This window comes from Chrysochloris asiatica, unplaced genomic scaffold, assembly GCF_000296735.1.
Source record: "Chrysochloris asiatica unplaced genomic scaffold, ChrAsi1.0 scaffold00003, whole genome shotgun sequence".
NCBI classification, from domain to species: Eukaryota; Metazoa; Chordata; class Mammalia; order Afrosoricida; family Chrysochloridae; genus Chrysochloris; species Chrysochloris asiatica.
The window spans coordinates 21,386,727-21,406,036 of NW_006408521.1; the positions used below are offsets into that span (position 1 = coordinate 21,386,727).

Below are 19,310 nucleotides of genomic sequence, written 5' to 3' on the forward strand. Positions count from 1 at the left end.
TTCTCCCGCGGAGCGGCTGGTAGTTTCGAACCGCTGACCTTAAGGTTTGCAGCCCAATTCGTAACCACTACGCTACCAGAGCTCCTTTTAATCTCCATTTCCTCCAAATTGCAGAAAACAATGTTGTTAGAAACAAACTGGGGAAGAGGGGGAAAGCACTTCAGGTAAACAGTTTATAAATCAACACTTCAAATCTTGTCCCAGGATTCATTCTGCATTTGGAAGGCAAGAAAAATTAAATATGCTATGTGTCATACAATTACCAACACACTCTTACAAATAGAGCAATGACGATGCACCCAGCTCTTTCTTGTCTTTACTGAAAGGTCAGCCAGTTCTCTGCTCTCCTCTAAAGCTCCCTTATGTTTTTGTTAAGTGTCATCAAGTCGTTTCTGACTCATAGTGACCCTGCTTAGGGTTTCTGAGGAGCGGCTGGTGAGCTTGAACCATATGCCTTGCAGTTCAAACTGACTTTGCAATCCACAGCACCACAAAGCTCTCTTACAGGTTCTCAGAATCACTATCTGTAAAATGACCACCAAATGAGTAGAGGATGCTGAGAGTTGCCTACTGAACCGCATGGCTTTACTAAGTCTCTTGTCCACAGCAGCCCCCTTTCTTCTCTTACATATGTTGTTGTGGGCTGAAAATAACTGATTTTTTTAGATGATCTAAGGCAACTTTCTGCTTCTGGAGCTTCTAATTTCTGTCTGGAGCGGGAGGGACAGGAGGGCTCCCGTAGGACCTACACTAGGCTCAAAATGTTTGATAGTTTGAGTGAATCTACTCCTGACTTATGTGCTTAGGAGTAAGCACTCAGGGACAGTTTAGGCTAATGGCATCTCTGGATTCAGTTTTCTGTGTATAGCTAAAGTTCATTGATATCTACTAGCATTTCTGGTGACTTATGCAAATCTGACTATTTACAAGGGTTGAACAGGACACACTGATGCTAATGTTCAGTGCTGGGATACTGTAAGATGTCTACACATTGATGAAGTCAGGCTGTGATCTTTTGTACACAGAGTATTCACATATGATACCTTCAGTTGCTTTTTTCCATTCAGGATGCAAGTCCAGGAGCCCTCATGGAACCATGCTTTCACCCTGGGTATGAGAGGACAGTGCTCACAAGTAGCCTTTTCAGCAGCGTCTGCACCAAGATATACAAAAACTGGATTTCATCCCGTAACCTTACGATACAAGGCACTGGAAACTTTCAAAAGTGCAAGGAAAGCATCACTGAGCTCTTCCAGAACAATTATTGCAATGCCTCATATTGTACCTTTGATATGATTTACAGGCCACCAACTGAAGGACATTTTGGAGTAAGTTTATGAAGTGATAAGATGTTTTGGTTACGATGAGCTGGGAAGCAAAGAATTTAAATAATAGGATCTATTTTTCTTTCACATAATGATACATTTTGAGGTAGATAATTCAGAATTAGTTTTCCAGATCAGTGTCAGGACTTGAGATCAGCTTCTCCATTATCATTGTCAAGTTAAGAACAGCTACTGTTTTAAGCATTACATCTTTACATGCAAAACCAAAGCTAGAAAGAAGGAAGTTTCTTCCATACATATCTCTCTTTCACTTTGCAGAGATGTTAGCAAACATCCTTTCGAGTCTCATTGGCCAGAACTTAGGGAAACGTATGCTTCTAAATCAATTTGTGCTAAAGGGGAATGGATTATGATAGTTGTATTAGACCTACCATTGTTCATGCCCTGGAACTTTCTTGAGCACATTCCTTCCCTATGTTGTTGTTAAGTGTTGTTGAGCTGGTTCTGATTCATACAGACACTGTATAAGGTTTTCAAGGAGTGACTGGTGGATTTGAACTACCAACCTTGCAGTCAGCAGTTCAGTGTTTATCCTACAGGACCACACAAGGACACTCTGGTTGTTACTGGTTTGTTGTTATGTACAGTCGAGTTAGTTCTGACTCATAGTGACCCTTCGTTATTGTTGTTTGTTGTTAGGTGCCACTGAGTCAGTTCCAACTCAGTAACCATACGCACAACAGAACGAAACAGTCTTACATCATCCTCACAATTGTAGTTAAACTTGAGTCCATTATGGCTGCCACTGTGCCATCTTTTTGCTGACCCTCCACTTTATTTGTAAAGTGTCCTTCTCTAGGCCCCTTCTGATAATATGTCCAAAGTATGAAAGGTGAAGTCTCACCATCCTGACTTCTAAGGAGATTCTGGCTGTACGTCTTCCAACACAGATTTGTTTATTCTTCTAGTAGTCCATGGTACTTTTAATGTCTTTCTTAAATCCCCTAATTTAAATGCATCAATTCTTCTACAGTTTTCCTTATTCATTGTCTAACGTTCACATGCATATGAAGCTATTGAAAATACCATGGCTTGGGTCAAATGCACCTTGATCCTCAAACTGACATCTTTGTTCCTGAACACTTTAAGAGGTCTTATACAACAGATTTGCCCAATGTAATCTGTCATTTGATTTATTGACTGCTGCTTCCATGAGTGTTAATATTGGATCAGAGCAAAATGAAGTCTTTAACAACTTCAATCTTTTCTCCGTTTATCATGATGTTTTTTATTGCCTCATTTGTGAAGATTTTTGTTTTCTTTACATTGTAGTTCAACCCATACTGAAGACTGTGGTCTTTGATCTTCATCAGTAAATATTTTAAGTCTTCTTTGCTTTCAGCAAGCAAAGTTGTATCATCTGCATATGGTAGGTTGTTAATGAGTCTTCCTGATTCTACATTGTTCTTCATATAATCTAGTTTCTTAGATTATTTGCTAGAAATGCAGAATGAATAAGTGTGGTGAAGGAATACAACATTGGCACAAACCTTTCCTGATTTTAAACCATTCACTGTTCCTTTTTTCTGTTAAAAACAACAGCCTCTTGATCTATACATAGGTTCTTCATGAGCACAATTAAGTGTGCTGGAACACCCATTCTTCACAATGTTGTCCATAGTTTGTCATGATCCACACAATCAAAAAACCTTTGTGTAGTCAATAAAGTAGAGGTAAACATCTTTCTGGTGTTCTCTACTTTCAGCCAAGATCTGATGTCAGCAATGATATTCCTTGTTCTACATCCTTGTCTAAATTCAGGTTGAACCTCTAGTAGATCCCTGTTGATGTACTTTTACAACTGTTTTTTAATTCTCTTTAGCAAAAATTTACTTGTGTGTGATATTAATGACACTGTCCAATGATTTCTGCAGTCTGTTGATCACCTCTTTTTGGAATAGGCACAAATATGAATCTCTTCCAATCAGTTGGTCAGATAGCTGGCTTCCAAATTTCATGGCATAGATGAACGAGTACCTCCATGCTGTTTGTTGAAAGATTTTCATTTGTATTCCATCAATTCCCAGTGCCTTGTTTTCTGCCAATGCCTTGAGTGCACTTTAGACTTCTTCCTTCAGTACATTGGCTCTTGATCATATGCTACTTCTTGAAATGGTTGAACATTGGCCATTTCTTTTTGGTACAGTGACTTTGTATATTCCTTCCATCTTCTTTTGTTGGCTCCATGTCCCAAATTGAAACAAACCAGTGACTCATCTGACACCCTGTTGCTGAACTGACACTGACTGCCCATCTCGGGCTTTCTTGGCCCAGAGTACTTGCTTGGGGTTGAGCTGTTGAGGAAAAAAAAGTGCCACAAGAGGGGCTCAAGTTGGCCAGGGCTGCTGGGAAGAGCCAAGGGTCCTTTCCATTCAAGTCACTACTAGGAAATCTACTTGAAGGACAAGCAACAGACCCTGTGCGTTGTTTTTTGAACCCATTTGAAAGCTCCACCTCCTGGAAAACAACCCAATTCCTGTCTTCAGGCTTGAGCAAACTTTTCCTCCTTGGGGTGGGGATGGGGAGTGGGAATAGAACTTCTTGCCTTTAACTCTGATTCAGTTAATTAAGCACTGAACTAATTGCAAGGTCTGTAGTTCAAACCCAGCAAATACTCTTAGAAACCCCATACAGGATTACTATGAGTCAGAACCAACTGAACAGCACACCACCCCAACAACACCTAAGGTAAGGAGAGGTTGTTGCTTTTAAGTGCCATTGAGTCAGTCCGACTCTTAATGACCCTGTCTAGGGTTTCTGAGGAGTGGCTGGTGGGTTTAAACTGCTGACCTTGCAGTTCAAATCAACCTTGATCGCCTTCTGAAGGCTTTCCTGATTGGCGCTGTAGGATGAACCCTGGACTGCTAACCACAAAGTCGGTGGTTCAAACCCACCAGCCACTCCTCGGAATCCCTAGACAGGGTCGCTATGAATTGGAACCAACTCAATGGCACAAAATAACAACAACACACCCACACATTTACCCTCAGTCCCTCATTGAATTTGTCCTCCTCACAGTCTTCTAACTTCAATCCAGCAATTCCTCTGATTCTTAGCTCATATCATTCCTCTGAATAGAAATGTTTGTCTCTGAATAGAGCCTCAGGATCAGCACCATACTGGTTTCGTTTCCTTCATGTTTTAATTCTCCTCTCTAATGTCTCACTAAAGTCTTAAGAATTTTGTTTGTTTCTTCCTCCATAAAATGGAGACAGTAATCCCCATCTCATTGGTAGTTGTGGATAGTAGATCAAGTAGGCAGACAATTGTGTGCTAGTAAGTGGTTAACAACCAACTCACTAGAAGAGGGTTGAGTTGTAGTCTTTCCCAGTTTCCATGGTATAAATACTGGAAACATGGCCTATTCCAAGGTACCAGCATGACATTAAGTGGTTCACCAAAATTCTAAAAATTGAACAATCACCTCATGAGTTCATAAGAGCCAGCCCCACCATACCACTGTAAGTAGCCAGGTGAGTTAATGCACCTGAGTTGTGATGGTGGTTAGGTGCCATCGAGTTGGTTACAACTCACAGTGATTCTGTGCACAACAGAATGGAACACTGCCAGGTACTGCACCTTCCTCACAATTGTTGTCTTTGAGTCCAGTGTTGCTGCCACTGTGTCAATCCGTCTCTTGAAGGGTCTTCCTCTTTTTTGCTCTCTCTACACACTAGATAGGCCCTTAAAAAGGTTAATTCTTTCTCCTAGAAATTCTCATTCTAGATTATCAGTCCTAAAGAGAGTTCCAATTCCCTAGCCCTTCATCCTAAAGCATAACCATTTGCAACACAGAAAAACGCAGTTGCGTTCCCATAGTTATAGAACCACTTAGCCTGGGCATTCTCAAGCCACAAAGAATCTATAAGGAGAAAATTTGGGCCACAATTGTATTCAGCACCAATGATCTAATTGTTAGTCTGTAGGAGTGTAGCCATGGGTTGGAAACGAGATATCCTTCACTTTTATGAAAGACCTACATTCGTGCTGGGTTTTGCTAACTGAAAGAACCTGAAGAGAGTTTTCACTTTTGTGAATTAAGGTGAAAAGTGAAACTAGCTTCAATGTTTGTTTTGCAGCAAGCCATTAGAGAGACAACACGCCCCCCCAGTAAGAGTGGTATCTCAAGATCCTTCCCCAGGAACTACACTAAGCATCTCAGTGTCAAGCTGCCATAGCTTTGAATGGTGTGAGCATCTGTGCTTTATCTCAATTTATTTTGTACATCTGTGAGCAAGCTGTGTCCTGAAGGTATCAGAAAAGTCTAAGAGAGCTCATAAGGGAGTTATGTTTAATGTAAAACTGGACATAATTAAGCATTTCAATTGTGATGAAAGAAATAACACTGTGTGTACAATGAACTAGCCTGCATTCATATTATCATATAGTTTTTCTAGCACACTATTGTCAGCATTCAAGCATCCTGCAGACGTGCCCTTCCAAAAAGAAAGTCACACTTCCCTGCAGTCGTGGTGGCACTACTGTCAGTGTTAGCAAAAATCTCACCTCAATGCTTCAGGCTCAGTTTCTAGATGGCCCTTTACTTTATGTAGGTTGTGTATTTATCATATCATTTCTGCTTTTACTATGTTGTTATCATTGTAGGTGCTGCCGAGTCAGTTCAGACTCATAATGACTCCGTATAGTGTTTCCAAGGAACAGCTGGTGGGTTTGAATTGCTGACCTTGTGGTTCACAGTCCACTGTTGATCCTACAGTGCCATTTTGGGGAGTGTGGTGGCTCCATTGGATAAACCCTGGACTGAGAACCACAAAGTTGATGGTTTGAGCCCACCAGCCACTCTGAGAGAGAAAGATGAGGCTTCCTGCTCCCTCAAAGATTTAAAGCCTCAGAAACCCTATATTAGGTATCAATGAATCAGAACTGACTCGACAGCACTAACAACAAGTGTTATTTTAGGTTTTATGGATTATTTGGTATGATTTGGTAGGTTCTTTTTTGGGTCTGAGAATGTTCAATATTTTTTCCTTTATAAATGAATGGTAATTGCTTCTTCACTTTACACCATTTTGGCTTACAAAACATTCCATAAGAAAGCTGTAATTTAGACAGCTGGGGGAAACTATTTTAAAACTTGTGCATGCTCTTGTCAGTATGGTGCAATGTGGCTTTGGTTGCTAGACAGAATCCAATGTTTTAGACAATTTTGAAACATCAAAAAAAGAAGAGGGAACATCTGTGAGGAATTATTTATGAGGTAATTTAGGGGAAAAAAAATTGTTTTTCAAAATCCCACTGTGTCATTTTCTAAACAGGAAGGGTGGAAACTAATTCAGTAATAAATTGGGATTGTTGTTAAGTGCTATCGCATTAGACGGATAGCAACCCTGTATAGGGTATCTGAGGTGCAGCAGTAAAGAGTATTAAAAACCTAGTTGTTTACATACGTACATATACATAGGAGCACTGGTAAAGTTGTGGGTTACAAGTTAAGCTGATAAGCACAAGGTCAGCAATTTGAATTTACCAGTCGCTCCTCAGGAGAAAGGTGAGGCTTTCTGTCCCCTTAAACATTTACAGCCGTTGAAACCCTATCTAGAGTTGCTGTGGGTCTGCACTAGCTCCACAGCACACAAGCAATACCAGGCGTGTACATACATGTATGTGTTTAGTTCTGAGCAACACCAGGCGTGTACACATGTGTATGTGTTTAGTTCTGCACAACACCAGCCATGTACACGTGTATGTGTTTTGTTCTGAGCAACACCAGGCATGTACACACGTGTATTTTTGTCTGTTTCATCACGATGTAACTCCAGTGCCTAGAATAGTTCTTGGAACATAGTTGTGATTCAGTAAATACTTGTTGAATGAATAAATGACTTAAGGTAATATTGCCCAGAAGTCAAGCAAATATGGAATGAAAAACTAGTTATTTGTCTTGGCAGTTAGGGGGTCACTGTTGAATTAATTGAGTGCATGTTAGAGTGGACTAAGGACTCCTGGGAAGATGCTTCAAAGTTGGGGGAGCAGGGAAAAGAGTAGATAACTAATATCAGGTTCTTCTCCTCCACTATATCCTGAAGGCAGAGCTAGTGACTTTTTCATCTTTCCATTTCCAGGCCTGCCAGAGTGTGGAATATTACACATGCTAAGTACTAGTACAAGAACTTAAGTATTTGGAATATTCTACAGAGATGACCAGCCTGCCTAGATGTGTGAATATAATCAGAGACTTGTATGTGTGTAAATAGTGCAGTGGGTTTTCATGTGGGCTAGACAGGAGCCATGCCTCTGATAATCTTTTTAAAAACACTCAGGCATGTATAATCATTGAAACTACCACAGGGCACATTCTGCAAGCCTTCCTCCTGGCTGCCAGCTCTCAGTCCCTCTCTTTTCATGAATCTAGAGTCCTCGGCTGCTCCCTCTCTAAATGTCCCCATCTCTGCCTCCATCTCTGGTGTCACTGCTTCTCTGGATAGGGCCCCACATTCCTCTAATGCTCTTCTCCCTTGATGGTCCTAGGGTGTTCTGTTCCTGGACTGTAAGATTAACTACTCCCTCATTTATGTTACACAACTTTACAGTTGTGACCATAACAATTAGTCATGATAACAATTATTCACTATTGAATCATAAGACTCTTATCCCCATCTCCTTTCACCAGACCCATCTAGACAAGATGAAAACTATTCAGTGGGGATTCTACATTCTCCCGCACACTGTTAAACTAAACTCCCTCTTGAAAACTTATAAGCCAGTCACTTCATGCCTTTAGGGACCCCCTACCTCCCATTTTAGGTAGCCAATGTCTAAGTTGCCCATCCCTATCAACTCTGTGTACAGAGGGGATAGGATAGATCCTTGACATGAAGACTCCTTCCCTCTCAATTAAAATACCTTCTATTTGCCATTGAAGATCTTATAGCCAATAGGAGTATCTGTGATGAAAGGAAGCGCATAATACCATACTGCTTTCCATTTTATTTTAGAATGAATAACTCTAACTCTAAGGAGGTTACTTTTATTGGGCTGAGTCTAGACACTTCCAACTCTGAGCTATATTTCTGTTTTTTTAATCTTCCCCAAATAAATAGAAACTTTCTGGCTCCTTCCAATTTTTAAATCTAAACCCATTTCTTTATACTCATTACTACTGAGTTCAGAACTTCAGTGACCTTAGTTTTCTTTCTTAAAATTATTTGGCATATACTTCCTCTGTTTCTTGGAGGTATCTGATGGCTTTCTCCCCCAAGTGAAAGAGTATCAATTTTATGTTTAGATGCCTTTGAGATTTATGGCCTGTAAACTCAGGTTTCTATAGTATAGGAAAATGGTGGTGATTTTAGGAAGAATGAGGACAAAAATATACTTCAGTGGTCTGGAAAGAAATGTTTCGAGGTTCTGGAAGAAATTAATAACTGTGTTAAGGGAGCACATTGCTGAGCCATACCTGGGATTGATAAAATATAGAACATATTTTAGGCTGTCTAGCAAAGAAAAGTTATCTTCTATAGTTATAAAGCGGTCTACCTTTTTCAAAGTAAGTTGCTGCTGCTAAGTGACATCCAGTCAGTTCTGACTCATATCAACCCTGTATAAAGTTTCCTAGGAGTGGCTGGTGGATTTGATCTGCTGACCTTGTGGATAGCAGCCCAGTGCTTATCCTAATACACCACACCAGGACTCTTTTTAAAATTGGTTTATCTTCTTATTGTTGCATTATAGAGACAGATCTATTTTAAATATCTATACACATACAGACACATGTTATGATATATATTTAAAATATACCTGCCTCTACAATGCAGCAATAAAAAGGCAAGAAACCCAATTTCAAAAAAAGGCAAAAGACTTGAGAAGACATTTCTCCAAAGAAAACATGCATATTTGCCCCTAAGTACATGAAAAGATGCAAATTAAAACCTCAAATGGGAACCCACTTCAAACCCAATAGGATAGCTATTATCAGAAAAAAAACCCAACAATAACCAGAAATGATGTTAAGGAGGATGTGGAAGAACTGGAATCCTCCTGCATTGCTGGTAGGAATGTCAAATGGGACAGTTGCGATGAAAAAATTTGGCAGCTCCTTAAAAAGTTAAACATAGAATTACCATATAGCCAGCAATTGCACTCCTACATGTACACCCAACAACCCCGAAAGCAGATCATGCACATTGGTATTCACTGCAGTCTTCTTCACAACAACCCAAAGTAGAAAGTATCCACATGTGTAGCAACAGATGACTGAATCAACAAAATATGGGGTATACATATAATGTCATATTATTCACTAATAAAGAGAAATGACGTTCTGATAAATGGTACATCATAGGTAAGTCTTGAAAACATGCTGAGCAGAATGTAAAACAGTATGCTGATTAGAATGTAAAACATTATGCTGAGTAGAATGTCAGACACATAAAAGACAATTATTATCTGATCACACTTTTTGAAATATCTAGAATAGGAAAATGTAGGATAAGCACTGGACTTCAAACCATAAGGTCTGAGGTTCAAACCCACCAGCTGCTCCTCAGAAACCCTATACAGGGTTGCTATGAGTCAGAATTGACTCAATGGCAAACAACAAGAAGGAACGGTGGGAGTGAAGAGGTATTGCTAACCAGGTACTGAGTTTCCGTTAAGGGTGATGAAAAGTTGTGGAAATGAACAACTTATGGATGTATAGCATGGTGCATGTAATTAACATCAGTGACTTATATACACTAAAATAGCAAACTTATTGTTATATATTTTTCCACAATAAAAAAAATTTAAAGATTACAGAGAAAAATTAAAAGCTAAGTGGCTCAGAAATCCCTTTTTCAAAAAGTTGCTGTGGACAAGTTTGGGTCTAGACTATAACTTGGTCTATTAAGCCACTCAAGAGATTTCCAGTAGCACTGTGGGCCAGGCATGGAGATTGCAGTTAGTGAGGCCAGCGGTTCAAACCCACTGGGTGCTTTGCAAGAGAAAGATGAGACGATCTGCTCCTGTAAAGATTGATAGTCTCAGTAGGGTTTCTGTGAGTCAGAACCAACTAGATGGCAGTAGTGAGTTTGTTTAGGGAGTGGGGAGGAACTAGGGACATGGCCTTCTGAAAAGCATCTCAATGTTCCTGTGTTGGACACACTCATGCATTTTTTTCTCTTGCAGGCATTTTCAGCTTATTACTATGCGATGGATTTTCTAAACTTGACATCAGATAAAGTATCCAGTCTTGATATGGTGACTCACAAAATGGAAGAGTTCTGCTCTACGCCTTGGTCTGTGGTAGGTGATTAGAAACAGCAACTATGACAATGATCCTGTGCTCTTGATAGCATGGAAGATGCTAGTCTGCTCTGAAAATGGGACTAGTCTGCCTTGACCAAGATCCAACAAACGTGTTAGAGATGCCTGGATGGTGGCCCCCAGTAGGAATGCATTCATACACAAATTGGAGATAACATACTGTTGTCTATGCCAATTTCCCTATCCCCCAAGTCAGAGTTCTATTAGCAACATCATAGATGTCATGTGGTAAGTAAGACCTTTTTACCACTACTACCCATGTCAAAGTCTTGGTGTGGTGCTGTGGGTTAATGCACCAGACTGTAAAGCCATTTGAACTGCAAGGTCAGTGGTTCAAGCTCACCAGCTGCTCCTCGGAAACCCTATACAGGGTCGCTATGGGTTGTAACTGACTTGACGGCACTTCACAACAACAACAACCTGTGTCAAAGATGCCTCCTACTTACGCATCAGTTTGAAGCACAACTTATTTTCTCTTCTTTGAGGCATTGAATCATTCCAGATCTAGTGAAATTTTCCTGGGAGGAGAGAGGTATAGGTCCACTCCAATTATAAAAGACACGTCACCTTGGAGTACTTTCAAAGAACAGCTGCTTTACATTGACACAGTTGCAAAATTGAGTGGTGCTTTCATCCTTAAGAAAGGCATTTAATTAAAACTGGATGCTTGTCCTCATTTGCACTGATAAAAAAGGAAGAAAGGTTGAGCAAGAGTCTGGAGGTTTGGAATTATTCCCCACTTTCCTGCCTGGGTTAGAGAAAGTGGGTTCTGGGCCTTCAGCAAGAGCTGCTCAAATGTTGTTGTTAAGTACTGTTGCGTTGGTTCTGACTCATAGCAGCCCAGTATAAAGTTTCTGAGGAGTAATTAGTGAGTTTGAACTGCCGACCTTCTGGTTGAAACCAACTTTGCAGTCCTGCTCTTATCCAACAGTGCCACACCAGAAGTCCATTTTAAGTTAGTTGTTAAGTGCCGTCAAGTCGATTCTGACTCATAGCGACCTTGTAGAGAGTTTCCAAGGAGCCGCTGGTAGTTGAGTGCAAATTATTTTCATTGCCCAAGGAAGGTGTAATCAGCGCAAAGCCTCTCAGGATCCAGCTCAGGAAGCAGGACACTGCACTGTGAGTGAGGCCCTGTCCTGAGAGTTAGCTCATCCCCTCAGTCACTGTTCTCTTCACTCTCCTCTTCCCCAAGTGTCTTGGAGTCCTCTTCTTCCTCCCTCAGCCCTGCAAAGAAGCCATTGGCGCTCCAGGCCTGCTGCCCAGGATACACAGCGTCCCTTCCTTGTTTTTGCGTCTGCAACAATCATCTACACCACCTCAGCTTAGGGGAGGCTTTGTGTAGTTGATGGTGATCTGTGACGGAAGATCCTAGTGTGGCTACTGAAGAAGGAAGGTTTAACCGCTCTTTGTGAAAAAAATAAAGTACTCCTTGTCCAGAGTGCAAGTTTTCCGACTTCCTGACTTCACTTCCTGATTTCACTTCATATCATCAGGTTACTTTAGGGTGGAAGTGCTCATATGCACACCTAGCTAGGTCTTCTCTGGTAAGTCACAGGGGAGTTATTCAGAGGCCCTAAAAGTAAACTCAGAAAACCTTGAATTTGGGGGACTTTCTGAAATATTTGTGGTGGGTTGGAGATGCAGGTTAAGACCTGCATCCTCATTCCACCCAGGCCTAGAATGTTGAGATGGGCGTCATCATTTTCTCAGCTGTGTTGTTACCAATAGAGAAATCATAGCTTGGTCAAATGCTCTGTTATGGGGTAACCCCTGTCTTCTTTTCCTGATTTTCCTCACCATGAGGAAAGTCTGCTATCCAATTGTGCCTCAAGTTTGGGAATGTCCCTTCTAGATATGCATGGCAGAGAACTAACAATTGTGAAATCCATACTATGTATTGAAAAGTGGGCTAAACAAGCAGTATATATAGGCACGGGAGGTAGGCAACAGCACTACTGAGGGACACACACCTTAGAATGGTTAACCAAATAAGATCAAAAGGGCAGTGTTTACCCCAAAGGAAAGAAAAGGAGCTCTGGTTACATAGTGGTTACAAGTTGGGCAGCTAACCTCAAGGTCAGCAGTTCGAAACTACCAGATGTTCCGCAGGAGAAAGATGAGACTTTGTGCTCCCATTAAGATTTACAGCCTCAGAAACACTATACGGGGTTGCTATGAATCAGTACCGACTCCACAGCACATAGCACCACCCCCAACCCTCCCAAGGTAAAATTCAGAAGAGCTGGTAAAGAAGGAGGAATGAAAACAAGAAACACAAGGGCGGTAGTAGGAAATGTTACAGTGAGGAGATTGCAACCAGTGAGATGAAAGGAAATCTATGAGTTGTGGAATGTAAAACTGATGATCTGCTCTGTATCAATTCACAGTAAAAAAAAAACGTGTTTTTTTTAAGTGGGCTAGATGCCTACTATCTGTAACATGCTGCTAACCCTGATTGGGCAGGGGAAATAAAATGAAAACCACATCCACTGATGTTCAGGAGTTTCCCCAAATCATTGGGTCCCTGAGGCAGAGACAGTAGGGATGTAAGTGAAAAAGGAAGTCCGCAGTTGGCTTCCGCTTCCAGTAGGTTATTGAGAGGACTCACAAGCCTTTTAGGGATTATGTTTACACTTGAAAACCCTGCCATCCAAAGAACAACCCAAGAGAATAATCTAAGAGTCTATGTAAACTGATAACTAGGTATTTCTGGTCCTCACATGGAACTTCATACCTTTTTAGCCTTTCTAGGAGTCCTGGTATGGTTCTATATGTTAATGCACTAGACTGCAAAGTCAGTTTGAACTGCACAGTCGGTGGTTCAAGCTCACTAGCCAGTCCTTGGAAACCCTATACAGGGTCGCTATGGATTGGAACCAACTTGATGACAATTAACAACAACAGGGGAATAGAACCCATTCTTGCTGTGTATTATATCCCTTCATATAGGGTGCTGAGGAGAAATGGGTGAGAGGAATAGAACCTTCACTGAGACTAGAAAGGAAAGAGAGAAAGGAGAGTGATCCATTCCTCCATTTGAAAAGTACATGGTAATGAGTCCACAAATATTAATGTAATAAATTCTTATTATTTGGCATCTGTATTGTTGTGGAGTCCTTGTGTGGTGCTGCAGGATAATTCACTGGACCACAAGGTTGGTTTGAACCACAGGGTTGGCAGTTCAAACCCACCAGCCACTCCTCAGAAACCCTCTACAGGGTCGCTATGAGCTGGAACCAACTCGATGGCACTTAACTACAACATACTGTTAACTACTACAGAATTTACCCTCAGCAGGTCAGAGTCTAAAGTCAATGTATAGCTTTCCAGGAGGTGGGAGCTAGGAATGTTGACGAATTCAGGAAAATTAGGCCAAAATGGCATTCCTGCAAGGATTCTTACTTTGACAAATCCACCAAGACTACATGGAATGGGGGAGGAGGTATTTCTACAAAGAAAATGAGAGCATCACTACTCAAAGTAAAGGGTAGGGACCCTAGGCAGGAAAAGTCAACTGATGTTCACACCATGGTGTCAGGAGAATGAGAGCAGATCAAAGGAACGAGTTTCAAGGACTGTGATAAAAAGACAGGTTACAAATTGGCCCAGGAACCTATCAGTTTGAATCTACCAGCTGTTCCTCGGGAGAAAGATGAGGCTTTCTGCTCCCATAAAGATTTCCAGCCTCAGAAACCCTGTACAGGGTCACTATGAGTCGGAACCGACTCCATGGCACATAACCACAACAACAACTCTGGTCATCCCAAGAATTCCTTGAGAGCAGAACAAGGGAGGTTAAGTATGGTATTAAAACCAAGACGCATACTCACAGATACCCTGCCTGGGCTCCGAGACCATAATCCCATCTTTTCCTTGAGGAGCACTTGTTAGATTTGAACCACTGACTTTGAGGTTAGCAGTCCAGTTCTTCTCCTACAGTGCCACCAGGGCTCTTAAGTAGTCTTGTTGTTGTTGTTAAGTGCCATCGAGTCAGTTCTGACTCGCAGTGACCCCTGTATAGGGTTTCCAAGGAGCCGCTAGCAAATTTGAACTGCCAACCTTGCACTTCAAACTGACCTTGCAGTCTAGTGCTTACCTTATAGCGCCACATATAGGGAGTTGGCAGGAACCGAGTGAGTAGCCAATTTTAGTCAGCATTTAGTGGCTCAAATAGGATGTCTCTTGGAAGAAGAGAGACATCTGGGAAACGGGGGTAGGCAGAAGAGAGAAATCTATGGAGGGGTAAGCAGGCAGCCAATAAAAGACACTTCAGATAAATACCTGGAGCCCTGATGTGGCACTGTAAGGTAAGTACTGGACTACTAACCACAAGGTTGATGGTTCAAATCCACCAGTTGCTCCTTGGAAACCCAATACAGGGTGCTTATGAGTGGGAACTGTCTCAACAGCACTTGACACCAACAACATAGTTACTGGTACATGATACATGCTTAGTTTTCTCTGATCATGTGTTCAGGAATAGGGCAGTACACAGAACTTTGGGCTGTTGCTCTCTAACTGAGGGCATAATCTGGGTATATGTTCACAATGGCTACAATAAGTAAGGGCAAGGGACAGGATACCCTTAATATCTTCACTCAGAAGTAGGGTAAATAAAGACACAGAGGATTCAAGAAGGGGACTGCTTTGTATGACTCAAAGAGTCAAAAAAGAGACTCTAAGGGCAGAAGATCGAAGGGGAGATGTTGGCATTTTCAGCAGTCCTCAGCAAAATGCTTCCTAAACTGTGTTCCAGAGCTGTGCTTCTGAGAATTCAGTGTGCACACCAGTCACCGGGGGGAGCAGGTTAAAATGCAGGTTCTGATTTGATAGGTCTGAGATGAGAACTGCTAACAAGTTCCCAGGAGATGAGAATGCTGCTAAATCAGGGACAAAACTGAGTGGCTTTTGTTAATTACACTATTTCTTTAAGATGTTTATAGAGACGCAGGTCAAAAGTAGATAGAAAACTGATGAAATAAAGATGAATAGGCTTCTTTAATTAAGATTTTCACAGCTTTTAATACTAATGTCATTGTGACTCGACCTAGTTTAGGGAACGAGTGGAGATCCAACATGGGGAACTTCAAGGTTTCTGAACCTTCTAGACCACAGAAACTTTTGTGTTCTTTCCCTGTTGTTGTTGTTGTTAAGTGCCATCGAGTCAATTCTGACCCATAGCAACCCTGTATAGGGTCTCCAAGAAGCTGCTGATGAGCTTGAACCACCGGCCTTGCAGTTCAAACAACTTTGCAGTCTGAAGCATTAGCCCACAGCGCCACACCAGGACTCATTCTTTCCCTAGAGCACTTATTAATACCTTATAGTAAAACCCTGTGGATAAAACAATTTCCTTAGCAGACCTAAAACTATTAACCCCTTAACCCACCCCTAAACAAGTGGATAATGTAACACTACTCCTAAAGCTCTCTGGGAGAAGCCAGCCCTTAGGCCAGGATGGATTGGGCACTTTCTACTCTTTCATAGTGGCAAAGAGGGCTACAGAGAGATGACACCTATTGTGTAAATCTGATATCCCCTCCACCTCTAGGTGAACACAGCTTTCCCTCAAGTGAAGGAGAAGTACCTGAGTGAATACTGCTTTTCTGGAACCTATGTTTTAACCCTCCTGCAGAAATATAATCTCACAGAATACTGGACTCAAGTTGAATTCATGGATAAGGTAATTTGGGTACTTGTTGGGTTCCGGGGAGGTTGTTGGTAGTGAGTGAAGCCATTTGACCTTGAAAAAGGTGGGAGTCAGCCTGGTTTAAGTTTTTGGTCTGTAGAAGTCCTGAGGATACCGGTTTCATTATCCTCTTGCCAATAGACTTTGCTAGTCTAAATACAACTCTTTGCCTTGTTTTAACATCCCAGTCTTTCTTCCATTACATTCTGGGCTACCATTTGTTTGAAAGCTTTCTATATGCAATTTAAGATTGATGCGCAGGGCATTCCCGATTTACATTCTTTGAGCTCTAATGATGCATAAGTAATTAATTAAAGTGAGGAAAAGTGAATGTGTAAGGACAGTTCATGCCAGTGATGCTGTTGCAAAAATGGGATGATGTTGAGGATGAATTGTTAAGTAACTACACATATAATTTAATTCTATTTTTTATAAGAAAAAACATGCCTAAAGAATGCCTGAAGGATATGTCATAAAATGATAATTAGCAGCAAATTCTGAGTGGTTAAATATGGTTCGTTTTTATTTTCTTCTTTAGGTTTATGTATATTTCCTAATTTTTCTACCATGGCCATGCATAACTCATGTATTAGAAATGTTTCCAAAATTATTCACTGACTACCTGCATTCCAATAACTTTGGAAGTGACTAGGAAGATGGCGGGCAGAGCATGTTTTATTATTTCATAAGGATCCTTTCACATGTATGTGCATAATCTGCCAATTTCAGTAAAGTGCAATTGATTTGCTGGGATCATCGCCCAGTGTTTCTCTTGATGAATTATAAGGAAGTCTTGCTTTCACATGGCGCTCTTTGGGCTTGATGAAGACGGAAAAAGCCATCAGTACTGCCTCACTCTCTCAACTGCTGCCTGCTATCTCCACTCCCCACCCCCACTCACATAAGCAACAAAATACAAATACAAATGTTCAAAGGCCTGCTGTAATTATGTTCTAGGCAGGCAAATTGACCATTCACTAAAATCCTTTTAAATTTGGGGATATAGTGGTGAGGGTCCCAATTCTTCCTTGCTAATCACTTGCTATTAAATTTTTCCACAACCATATTTCTAGTTTAGAATTTACAGTCAATCCATTTAGAGAACTGATCATGGTGTCCTTCATTAGTGGTTGTACAGTGTTAACAATGGGTTTCATGAAGTCTATAGACTGTCTCCTTGGATCAACAAGTAACCGACTTTCCCCACTGTTTGCAGATTAACAACAAAACAGAAGCCGGGTGGACTTTGGGCTACATGCTAAACCTGACCAACATGATCCCAGCTGAACTGCCACAGTCTAAACCTTTCTCCCATCCCACCTACATCTCCCTCATGGTCATCTTCTCCCTGTTGCTGGCCATAGTGTTCATCCTAGGCTCAGTTATGTTTCAAAAGTCTTCCTATTTCTGGAAATAAATGGAATAGCAGGAGCAGTAGAAATCTGCTGACTGGAGTGAGGAAACTAAACAACAACAACAACAACAACCAGCCCAGGAAACATTTTCCTCCATGGCTGTGTACAAAGCCATCCTTTGCTGCTCACCAGTCTTGACCGACAGGAAGTTACCTTGCCTTTGGCTGAAGCCTTGCTTTGGGAGATATTCACCACCACCCTTTGCCTCAAGGAGTTCTTGGCAGATACTGTGTCTGTTGTGAGTCTTTCCCAATTGCCTCCTTCTCCTTCAGACTTTGTTTGTGTAAGTCTTGAAGACCTGCCACTTTTCATGATCTTTGCTTTATAAAAGAACAATATTGGATTTTTCTAGAACTGTGAGTCCTGAGTCATGTGCTGGGAATTTGAGCTGGTTTTTAGAAGAATCTCAGGAAATGGTTCGGTTGTACACTTTAAGAGTCCTTTTCTCTCTCCAGCTTCCCATTTATGAGAGGGATTTCAAAAAGTTCTTGGGAAACTTAAATAGAAAGATAATGGCAATTCCCAGTCTTTTTGAGTCCCCCTTGGAATCAGATCGACAGCAGTGGTTTAGGTTCCATAAGAAGCCATATGGTATCTCTGGAGAGACGGACACTCATCTCAGGCTTGGGCTGTCCTTTGGGTGGGAGGATTTTATAGACTAGGTAAATATGTGCTAGTACCAGAGTCTTGCAAGGAATCTATGTGCTAATGCAATTAATATCACTTAATCCAAATAAGGATATGGGTGAGTTTCATATTCCTAAGTGATGCTAAAGTGCTGCAGAGTGGAACACCAAGACCAGAGATTTTTTAAAAAGCTGATGTACATATAAGTGTTCAGACGTCAGGACATACTCATACTACAAGGTGGTGATGGTGGTGGTGGTGGTTATGTGCCATGGAGTTGGTTCTGACTCATAGCAACCCTGTACAGGATTTCTAAGGTGAGGCTGTAAATCTTTATGGGAGCAGAAAGCCTCATCATACTACAAGGTAGGTATATATATACATACATGTCTGGGACAAAATACAGTTACAATCATATTGGGAAAATGTATCCTACAATCTACTGAGTTTTGTTTTTGTTTTTTTTTAAATTGTGGTAAAATACATACAGGCATACCTTGGAGATACTGAGAGTTCCACAGCACTGCAATAAAGTATGACAGTAAAGCGAGCTGCACAAATATTTTGGTTTGCCAGTGCATGCTATGTTTACACTGTCCTTTAGTCTATTACAGTATAGTGTAAACATAATTTGCATGCACTAGACAAGAACATCCTGGGCTCAAGCCACCAACCTTACAGTTAGCAGCTGAATGTACTAGACAGTTACACCACAAAGATGGTTTTTGAGATTTAAAACTATGGCCTATCTTACTGTCCCAGGAATTCATTTAGTGAAAGAGCTGCACATGTGTGTGTGTGTATGCCAGAGAAAGAGAACAGGACTAAGTGGTGATATCCTGACCTGGCCCCAAGTTTTCTGTCTCTGGACCTGGGGCTGACTGTTGAACTGTTGGGGGAAGGAAAGCTCTCTCCCACACTAGGAACTGAATCCCCCATATCTCATGAATCAAGATGTTTTTGGACAAT

At 41.2% G+C, this 19,310-nt stretch overlaps 1 protein-coding gene across 1 annotated transcript in view; it reads left to right on the plus strand.

The window, feature by feature from the left end:
• ENTPD1 (ectonucleoside triphosphate diphosphohydrolase 1) overlaps positions 1–17,716 on the plus strand; it is a 69,875-nt gene extending 52,159 nt beyond the window's left edge. Inside the window, exons 7-10 of the mRNA XM_006831453.1 lie at positions 1,068–1,328; positions 10,473–10,589; positions 16,162–16,293; positions 17,516–17,716. Of these exons, the coding sequence (XP_006831516.1) occupies positions 1,068–1,328; positions 10,473–10,589; positions 16,162–16,293; positions 17,516–17,716 (711 nt within the window). The remainder of the gene's footprint in view (positions 1–1,067; positions 1,329–10,472; positions 10,590–16,161; positions 16,294–17,515) is intronic.
• The last annotated feature ends 1,594 nt before the right edge of the window (positions 17,717–19,310 follow it).